At 44.0% G+C, this 11,251-nt stretch overlaps 1 protein-coding gene across 2 annotated transcripts in view; it reads right to left on the reverse strand.

The window, feature by feature from the left end:
• The window catches only part of LOC123757220 (TOX high mobility group box family member 3), a 116,658-nt gene that overhangs the window by 11,519 nt on the left and 93,888 nt on the right, over nt 1–11,251 (reverse strand). For both annotated transcript variants that reach the window (XM_069329382.1, XM_069329383.1), the window contains 3 exons: nt 3,624–3,840; nt 2,344–2,724; nt 1,756–2,159 (listed from right to left, as the gene is read on the reverse strand). In XM_069329382.1, coding sequence (XP_069185483.1) covers nt 1,756–2,159; nt 2,344–2,724; nt 3,624–3,840 — 1,002 coding nt within the window. The remainder of the gene's footprint in view (nt 1–1,755; nt 2,160–2,343; nt 2,725–3,623; nt 3,841–11,251) is intronic.

Consider the following 11,251-nt stretch of genomic DNA (forward strand, 5'->3'; position numbering starts at 1 on the left):
TGGTCGTTTGCACTTCAATGAGCTTGTGATCTGAGTATGTGGTACTCAGAATGTGGTATGTGGTACTGAGGTCTGACCCCTCACAGAATTACTGTGAGGGGTCAGACCTCAGAAAGGCTTGAAGTCACCAGTGGAATCCCACAGTGTTTTGTACTCGGACCTATCCTGTTTTTAATATACATAAATGATCTTCTAGACTCATTCCGCTCGATGTTTGCTGATGATGCCAAAAAATATGACAATAATTAACACAGAGGACAGCATGAGGCTTCAAGAAGACCTAGACAAACTGAAGCAATGGTCAAACAAATGGTTGTTAGAGTTTGACCTGAGCAAATGTAATGAAGATAGGGATAAGGAGCAGGAGGTAAAGCACCATTTGGTGCCATACAAGGCATCATTTGGGCGATGAAATTTTTCAAGAATTGAAGAGAGGAATCAGAGAGAGAAACCCCAGGGTTGATATCATGCCAGACCTGTCTCCCAAAGCCCACGTCAAGAGGATATCATCAGCTGCACATGCCAGGTTGGCCAACATAAGAACGACCTTTAGAAACTTGTGTAAGGGATCATTCAGAACCTTGTATACCACATACGTCAAACCAATCCAGGAGTATGTAGCTCCGGCTTAGAGTCCATAGCTCGTCAAGCATAAGACTAAATTGGAGAAGGTTCAGAGGTTTGCCACCAGACTAGTACTCAAGCTGAGGGGTATGAGTTAGGAGGAGACACTACAGAAACTAAACCCCACATCGCTGGAAGACAGAAGAGTTAGGGGAGACATGATCACCACATACAAGATTCTCAGTGGAATTGATAGGGTAGATAAGGACACTTTATTTAACACAAGGGGGGCACACACATTAGGGGACACAGGTGGGAACTGAATACCAAAATGATTCATAGAAACATTAAAATTATTTTTTTTAGTGTCAGAGTAGTTAACAAATGGAATGCATTAGAAAGTGATATGGTGGAGGCAGACTCTATACACAGTTTCAAATGTATCACACTGTTTCGATCCCCGCAAACACAACTAGATGAGTACTATGACAAACTCGCTGATATATGAGAAAAAAAACTGAATGCAGATGTGATATACAGGGATTTTGCAAATGCATTTGATAAGAGTAACCATTGAATGATAGCCCACAAGCCAAATTCAATAGAAATAACAAATTAGGGCAATGGATATTCAATTTTCTGTTATACAGAACACAAACATTAACAGTCAATAAAATCAAATAAAGTCCAAGCACTGTGAAAAGCTCTGTACCGTTGCACAATAATGTTGTCACTTCCTCTATTTTTCAGATTTGTCAATTTGGAGTCTTAGTTATCAGCCATGTTATTGTCACTCTTTGTCTACAAAGGCTAAAAAAATATGATAAACATTAATTTACAGGAACTCTGGTCCTTTCTTTCTCTAATTTCAAATCAGGGCACCAATCCCATATATTTATCTCCAAGGAACAATATAATAAGATTAGGATCTCTAATGCACAATCAAACCACAACAGCATTATCTATCCATGATCTATCATTAGGAGCAATGTGATGGAAACAAACACCCATCCCACATCATCCCCACATACCAGTATCACTATTAGACCATGATGGCACCCAAATTCAATTCTAATGCATTAAACAACGCATTTCCTCACAGGATTCCTAATGTTTGCAAATGAAGCTGTACTTGACAATACATGAAAAATATATAAATTATTTAAAACCATATAGAATGAGCATTCTTACCTGCAGTGTGAGACAACACACTCATTGGAGCAGTATTCATCCTCCCATTCAGGGTTGTGCACAGCAGGGTTGGTGCATCCAGACCTGATGCAATTTGGTCCAGAGCTTGGACAGCCTATATGTCCTGGCTGACCCATACCCTGCTGCTGGCCACCTGACCCCTGCCCACTTTGTTGTTGTTGCTGCTGTTGCTGCTGCTGTTGTTGAGGAGGCTGTTGCTGTGGAGGCTGCTGCTGTTGGCCATGCTGTCCACCCTGCTGATGTTGCTGCTGTCCTGCTTGCTGCTGTTGTTGCTGGGTGGCAGCCTGTTGCTGCTGCTGTGGACTTTGTTGCTGGGACTGGTGCTGTTGTCCACTACCCGGGGAGCCACCACCCCCAGGACTCGTCATTGACCCTGGTGCCTGCTAAATTATGCAAGAAAATTACAAATTAAACAATGTAACTTAATCTGCAACATTATTTTTCAGGTTAGTCATTACTGTTATTTTCCCTCATCATGCATAATATAAATACTGTTGCATGTAGCAAGTTAGGATAGAGTGCTGAAGCAGCATGACAGCAGGCTCAGTGGGCTGGGATGAGCTATACCTGGTTCATGTAGGGAGAGGTAGAAGGTACGTTGGTCAAGGGCGTCAGGTGTGGCTGTGGTGTGGGTGGCTGATGGCCAGCCTGTGGGCCCTGCTGTGCCTGTGCAGCCATACTGGCTGCTGACATAGGTGGCATGGAACCATGAGGCATCATGGGAGGGCCAGAAGGTGGCATGGGCTGTGACATTGGTGGGTTCATCATGGGTGGGGATGGATCAGCCATAAGAGAAGAGAGTAGAGGAGACTTCTTAGCCAATGGTGACATCTGTGTGGGCGACTGTACTTGGGGGTGTCCTGGGGCACTACTGGTAGGGGGGTATCCAAACCCTGGGGCAAACTGACCATACCCAGGTGCCCCGTAAACTCCCTCACCTTCACCGCCCTGTAACACAAGCCAGGGGTCACGCCTCACGCACGCAAGTAGCAGTGACAAGCAATTTGCAAGAAACACTGGTACAAAGCAATGGTTATATTGGTTAATATGCCATAAGCAGGCTGCCATGCAGTTACATTCTGTCAGTCAAATTACAGCTTAGTTGAGCCAGCAAATTCAACAATTAAAGACTTAAGCAACAGTTACCTTCCAGCAAATCTTCTCACAGCCAAACACTTTTAAGACAAATGTAACTAACCATTTTGCCTCTATGATATAAAATATAGTACAAGTACAACTAGTTTAATTATGATGCAGGAATTACAGTACTGTACAATATATGCTATAATCTCCTACTGAACACACATGCTAAAGTTAAAACTAAGTGTTCAAAGAAATATATTTTCCTCTGTGTTGTGAGAATAACAACAGGTGCAGAGCATCAACCTAATTTTATTCAGCATTTTTGCAGATGATGATGTGTCCCATAACATCAAGCTCCAATGTGTTCCCATTCCCTACTATCCCTGGGAATGGGAATTAAGGGTCCAGCTCTGCAATTGGCATTTTCTTCATAACTAGTGTGTTTGTGCATTATTTTAACTACATTAAATGTATAATATTCAACAGAATCATCCACCATTGTAGCTTGACAATGAAGCATTATGCTAATTTTGCAACATTCAATGTTTATAATTTAGCTAAATAAAAAGCAAATGGTGTACCCTTCATTTAAGGGTAATAAGGTTAACCATTTATAAAGCGTTAACCAATCAAGAACTCTAAAATTGTTTGGCTGTGCCAGGAATTACTGCAGCTGGGTTAGTCAGGTCTGTAAACCAGGTATTAAAACTACAATACAGTCTTAAATGAACCCAAATCACCGAGAGAACTACTCTCTTGCTTACCTTGGATACCAAACTGGCACGGTAGGCAGCAAGAGCCTTAAGATATTCCTTTTTTGCTGCCTCGGTTTTTTTCTTGTAAACATTCTTGTGGTCAGCATCCAGAGAATCCCACATTGAGGCAACAATTTTGGACACTTCTCCAAAGGATGCATTGGGGTTGGACCCCTTGATGGCAGCCTGGGTGTCTCGGAAGAATAAAGCGTATGCTGACACTGGTCTGTGGAGAAAATATATGTTAAATTATGACTAGAACAAATGTGTAAATAATACTATAACAGTATTTTAAACTTATCACACTTACATGGTTTTGTATTCTATTTTGTGTCGATATACAGTATTCCAAACGATTCAAATGCGGATTTGCCGATATGAATGCTTAGTACACCAACTTCACAAGACATTCTTTTGGTGTGTAAAACTCCCACATCCCATCCTCTTGCTTAGTGATTAATATCAATTATTTGATGTTATTCACTTGTTGGATTATATTTTTTGTATTGTGGCACCTTTCAAGCAGTCTGCACTTTGCTGCTGGTGAGTGGCTGGAGCATTTAGTAATGATAGTAAGACATGCATTTTTATTGAAAGACATTTTACAGAGTATCAAAATCATTAAAGATTTCACACATCAGATTGGGGAGTAGAAGAAGAACTCTTGAAACCCTCTCCAGGTATCTGCAGGTCATCTTCTGGTACCAAGATGTGTATCCAAACATTTGGGTACAATTATGCTAATTGATTTTAAGACATTGTTGAAGGTGTTAACCCCTCCTTGAGAAATCATCTCAAGATAACCTCTTTCCTCCCCTCAACCACAAAATAATCAAATGGCTCTAGAATTTGCCAAGGGAAGTAAGTCCTGCAATTACCTCAAGGTCATCCCTAGGTCACGCTGACAATGAAGGCAATGCACTCAACACAGTAATAACACACTTGTAGATGGAGACAAGTAACTGAAATTAATTCAGCACCTGAGGCTATATGCTTCCATAACAATAGATATCTTACTTGCACCATCACCACACAAATTACTCGCACACAAAGATGCTATCCAGGTGGACACAAGATTAAAAAACTAAATTTCATTTTACTTGGAATACTGTACCTGATCAGGGACACAATTATGAAGAATATAATGGTAAACCTACTACCAATTACTCCTATGTAGCAAAAATATCACAAAAACAGCCACCTGCTATTCTTACTTCATGTAAACAAAATTTAATTATTGCAAGCTGCCAAAAATGTATTGTCACATCAATATGCACAGTGACGCTGGTCACTGCACAATGATGTACTGTACGAGTTCAAACTTTCAGGAAGCAAATGGTTTTCAACAAGGAACAATTGTGAACTGCAATATCCCAACTAATACTTTCACCTGCAGACATTTATCTTCAGCTCAGCATCTCTAAAAAGCAGATGACAAAAGATCTATTTACCCCATGAGATCTTTGCAGGCAACAATGCCTTAGAAAAGTTACTCGTGCAGTCATAATATTACAAAAGATTGATTCCGTGAAACAGGTGTCATTATTTCCACATTGCTCCAATCAATCGATCATTCTGATTAAAATTCCGCTGTGTCTAGCCACACACAGAGGAACAATGTGGGGGAACAAAAAGATTAGTGACTCTTCTCCCGATCATTCAACTGTATTCAAATGACTAATAAATGTACACGAATAACAAGAAACCTGTTTACCTGTTACATCTGTGCTTCTTATCGTGGTAAACATCCATATATTTGTGCTTCTTTTCATGGTAAACATGCACATCTGTGCTTCTTTTCATGGTAAACATGCACATCTGTGCTTCTACCCATGGTAAACATGCACATCTGTGCTTCTACCCATGATAAACATGCACATCTGTGTTTCTTCCCATGGTAAACATGCACATCTGTGTTTCTTCTCATGGTAAACATGCACATCTGTGTTTCTTCCCATGGTAAACATGCACATCTGTGCTTCTTTTCATGGTAAACATGCACATCTGTGCTTCTACCCATGGTAAACATGCACATCTGTGTTTCTTCTCATGGTAAACATGCACATCTGTGTTTCTTCCCATGGTAAACATGCACATCTGTGTTTCTTCCCATGGTAAACATGCACATCTGTGTTTCTTCTCATGGTAAACATGCACATCTGTGTTTCTTCCCATGGTAAACATGCGCATCTGTGCTTCTTTTCATGGTAAACATGCACATCTGTGCTTCTACCCATGGTAAACATGCACATCTGTGTTTCTTCTCATGGTAAACATGCACATCTGTGTTTCTTCCCATGGTAAACATGCACATCTGTGCTTCTTCTCATGGTAAACATGCACATTTGTGCTTCTTCTCATGGTAAACATGCACATCTGTGCTTCTACCCATGGTAAACATGCATATCTGTGTTTCTTCCAATGCTAAACATGCACATCTTCGCTGGTTCCCATGCTAAACATGCACATGCAGACCAAACCACACACTCGCAGATGAGACGACGACGTTTCGGTCCCTCTTGGACCATTGTAAGATTCGATTGTGATGGGACTGAGGGTGGTGGTGTAGATTTAACTACTGGGAACACAAAGATCCAAGTAGCACGAGCTAAAGTGAGCCCTGTAGAGGATTTACTTGGCACAGGAGCCGGGCTGTAACTTCGGGAGTGAGGGAGGCACGGGCATTAAGTAAAGCAAGAGAGAGAAGTTATCTTGGGGGGGGGGGGGGGGGGTGTAATAGCAAGCTATCACAAGTCAAGTCCAGGCTCCGGACCGGATTTATATTGAACAACTCCCACAACCCACTCCAGGAATATGATCCAGAAAACAGCTTTGTCGAATCGTCTTGTATAAGGGTATAAGCCAAATCGTACACGCCACCATCTTCGGAACCCTGGCGTTGCTTGTATATGCTAAGGTTCTTCCGTTAAGTAGCGTGGCCTTATGTATCCGGACACATTTACAATTTTATGGCTTAAAATTCAATTAAAGTAACCCCCGCTCGGGGAAGTGGGGACTAATCTAATTCGGGCCAGTGTCGCAAAGGACTTACAGTGGAAGAAAAATGACGTCTTTTTCGTCTCATTTCGCGCCTTCCCAAACCTGTGCGATACCGGACCTTATTTTTTATATATATCGTCTTTTACCCGACTAGAGGTGCCCGACGTTGAGTGAAACTTAAAGCTACTGAACGATCGCTTTAGCGCGGAAAATACTATCTTAACCCGAGGAAACACAATACAAGAAAAATTACGATTTTGTGTAGCAGAATATTAGAATACATCAACAGTAAAAATGGGTTTAAAATGGGGAGGGCGGGAAGAGATCAGGAGATGGATTCATCAACCCCGCCAGCGATTACTTCATACACCTGTTTAATCCATGTAAAGGTGTTTAATATTGCCAACGGAACCATGAACATATAACACCTCATATACTGTTATAGAGCTACCATCATGCACAGCACTCGCCCCATCCCTGCATGAAGGTAGTGGAGACAACTCACTCACTCCGGCACGGAGGTAGTAGAGACAACTCGCTCCACTCCGGCACGGAGGTAGTGGAGACAACTCGCTCCACCCCGGCACGGAGGTAGTGGAGACAACTCGCTCCACCCCGGCACGGAGGTAGTGGAGACAACTCGCTCCACCCCAGCATGGGGGTAGTGGAGACAACTCGCTCCACCCCAGCATGGGGGTAGTGGAGACAACTCGCTCCACCCCAGCATGGGGGTAGTGGAGACAACTCGCTCCACCCCAGCATGGGGGTAGTGGAGACAACTCGCTCCACCCCAGCATGGGGGTAGTGGAGACAACTCGCTCCACCCCAGCATGGGGGTAGTGGAGACAACTCGCTCCACCCCAGCATGGGGGTAGTGGAGACAACTCGCTCCACCCCAGCATGGGGGTAGTGGAGACAACTCGCTCCACCCCAGCATGGGGGTAGTGGAGACAACTCGCTCCACCCCAGCATGGGGGTAGTGGAGACAACTCGCTCCACCCCAGCATGGGGGTAGTGGAGACAACTCGCTCCACCCCAGCATGGGGGTAGTGGAGACAACTCGCTCCACCCCAGCATGGGGGTAGTGGAGACAACTCGCTCCACCCCAGCATGGGGGTAGTGGAGACAACTCGCTCCACCCCAGCATGGGGGTAGTGGAGACAACTCGCTCCACCCCGGCATGGAGGTAGTGGAGACAACTCGCTCCACCCCGGCATGGAGGTAGTGGAGACAACTCGCTCCACCCCGGCACGGAGGTAGTGGAGACAACTCGCTCCACCCCGGCACGGAGGTAGTGGAGACAACTCGCTCCACTCCGGCACAGAGGTAGAGGAGACAACTCGCTCCACTCCGGCACAGAGGTAGAGGAGACAACTCGCTCCACCCCAGCATGGGGGTAGTGGAGACAACTCGCTCCACCCCGGCATGGAGGTAGTGGAGACAACTCGCTCCACCCCAGCATGGGAGTAGTGGAGACAACTCGCTCCACCCCAGCATGGGGGTAGTGGAGACAACTCGCTCCACCCCGGCACGGAGGTAGTGGAGACAACTCACTCCACCCCGGCATGGAGGTAGTGGAGACAACTTGCTCCACCCCGGCATGGAGGTAGTGGAGACAACTCACTCCACCCCGGCACGGAGGTAGTGGAGACAACTCGCTCCACCCCGGCATGGAGGTAGTGGAGACAACTCGCTCCACCCCGGCATGGAGGTAGTGGAGACAACTCGCTCCACCCCGGCACGGAGGTAGTGGAGACAACTCGCTCCACCCCGGCACGGAGGTAGTGGAGACAACTCGCTCCACTCCGGCATGGAGGTAGTGGAGACAACTCGCTCCACCCCGGCACGGAGGTAGTGGAGACAACTCGCTCCACTCCGGCACGGAGGTAGTGGAGACAACTCGCTCCACCCCGGCACGGAGGTAGTGGAGACAACTCGCTCCACCCCGGCATGGAGGTAGTGGAGACAACTCGCTCCACTCCGGCACGGAGGTAGTGGAGACAACTCGCTCCACTCCGGCACGGAGGTAGTGGAGACAACTCGCTCCACCCCGGCACGGAGGTAGTGGAGAAAACTCGCTCCACCCCGGCACGGAGGTAGTGGAGACAACTCGCTCCATCCCGGCACGGAGGTAGTGGAGACAACTCGCTCCACCCCAGCATGGAGGTAGTGGAGACAACTCGCTCCACCCCAGCATGGGGGTAGTGGAGACAACTCGCTCCACCCTGGCATGGAGGTAGTGGAGACAACTCGCTCCACCCCGGCACGGAGGTAGTGGAGACAACTCGCTCCACCCCAGCATGGGGGTAGTGGAGACAACTCGCTCCACCCCAGCATGGGGGTAGTGGAGACAACTCGCTCCACCCCAGCATGGAGGTAGTGGAGACAACTCGCTCCACCCAGCTAGTGGAGACAAATAGCTACATTTTCAAATTGCATATAAAAAGTTTTCAAGGGATGGAATTATTATTTATACACATTTTCAGAACTATGGTCAACATGTGCATACAGATTTTGGGTTACTAACAATATTTTACTTAGAAAAGCACTAAAATACAAAATAATACGATTACATAAAATTATGAAATTAACTCTTGCACTTAAAAGCAAAATTTGTTTGTGGGGGGGGGGGGGGAAACGACCGACATATTATATGTTAGCCTTAAGGCCTATCAACTTCAGGAGGGTCGTTACCACCAGTATAAGAGCCTACAACACTGTAGTCACCACTACACAACACTAGTCCTGAATGTAGTCCACTAATAAAGTAACCTGAGTGTTTATACGCCGAAAAATGGGGTACACGTCTCTGAATATATCCCCCATGATTCAGATTATATATTTGAACATATATCCCCATATATATGTATATTATTTTATATTATATATATATATATATATATATATATATATATATATATATATATATATATATATATATATATATATATATATATAATGTCGTACCTAGTAGCCAGAACGCACTTCTCAGCCTACTATGCAAGGCCCGATTTGCCTAATAAGCCAAGTTTTCATGAATTAATATATTTTCTCTTAATTTTTTTTCTTATGAAATGATAAAGCTACCCATTTCATTATGTATGAGGTCATTTTTTTTTTATTGGAGTTAAAATTAACGTAGATATATGACCGAACCTAACCAACCCTAAGCTAACCTAACCTATCTTTATAGGTTAGGTTGGGTTAGGTAGCCGAAAAAGTTAGGTTAGGTAGTCGAAAAACAATTAATTCATGAAAACTTGGCTTATTAGGCAAATTGGGCCTTGCATAGTCCGATTTGCCTAATAAGCCAAGTTTTCCTGAATTAATATATTTTCTCTAATTTTTTCTTATGAAATGATAAAGCTACCCATTTCATTATGTATGAGGTAAAAAAAATTTTATTGGAGTTAAAATTAACGTAGATATATGACCGAACCTACCTAACCTAACCTAACTTTTTTGGCTACCTACTTTTTCGGCTAAGAAACACTTATATAACATGTACCAATTTAACATAATTAAAAACTAAACTGCATTTCGCCTTTTTGGAAAAGGCTGAGAGACAAAATATTGAGGAGTTATCACTTGTTAAGTTTTATGAGGGCCCTTTACCTTGGAAAAGAGAATAATCTGCACCAGGTGAGCACTGGGAGGTTCCTATATATACTTGCATATTCCCTTCTTCTACCACCTTTCATACTTTTTCAAATCTATTTAATTTTACAGAGCACACACGAGAAAACCAGATGATAAACCAATGAAATAAATTATTCTCTTTTTACCCTTTTCTGATTTCTGTAACCCTTGTCCTTTTGAGTGGGAGTCATGAACCCAGGCTCAAAATGGTGGCACGCACTTCATCTTTTTGCAGTCCCGTGGCGAAGTGGGGGACTCTCGCCCAGCGCTTCCCTACCACTTTGTCCTGGGTTCGTATCCTGGCCGGGGAGGATTGACTCGGCGCCAATCCTTAACCGTATCCTCTGTTCACCCAGCAGTGAATGGGTACCTGGTTGTTAAACAATTTGGCAGGTCGTATTCCGGGGAAAGTTAGGATTAAAGACCTGCCCGAAACGCTCTGCGTGCTAGTGGCTTAACAAGAATGTAAGAACTCTCTTGTATCTATACTTGACTACTCTTGGTTCCCATCGAGGTGTTATTTAATAAATTCCAGTATATATCATTTCAGAAGAGCTTTGGTGCAATAGTACCTCATAATCTCTGTCTTGTACACGTGAACTGCGGAAATGTCTTGGGAAGCAAGCCGAGTGGTTATTTTATAGGAAAATTAGTACCATTCTCTTAAACTTTCAGTGATCGTGAACACATCGTGAACATACTACAGTGCAACTTAGGAACATCGCCATCACGCTCCTACCATAACCTATATGACGGGTCACACATTTTGTCAAAGATCCTCAAAGTTATTTTCCACAGCTTTAGGGAGAGGCCAATGACTGCCATTATCCAGGACACAACACCACAACAGTTGTTTAACTCCTAGATAACAATTTACTGCTATAAGTGAACACAGGTAAAAGGCGTCCAAAACGTTTCTGTAGTGCACGGGAATTAGAGATAATTTTTGGGGTTAAGAACATACCCAGAAGGATAAACAAGTCTACGGTCATCACGTT

This window comes from Procambarus clarkii, chromosome 22 (assembly GCF_040958095.1).
Source record: "Procambarus clarkii isolate CNS0578487 chromosome 22, FALCON_Pclarkii_2.0, whole genome shotgun sequence".
Classification (NCBI taxonomy): Eukaryota; Metazoa; Arthropoda; class Malacostraca; order Decapoda; family Cambaridae; genus Procambarus; species Procambarus clarkii.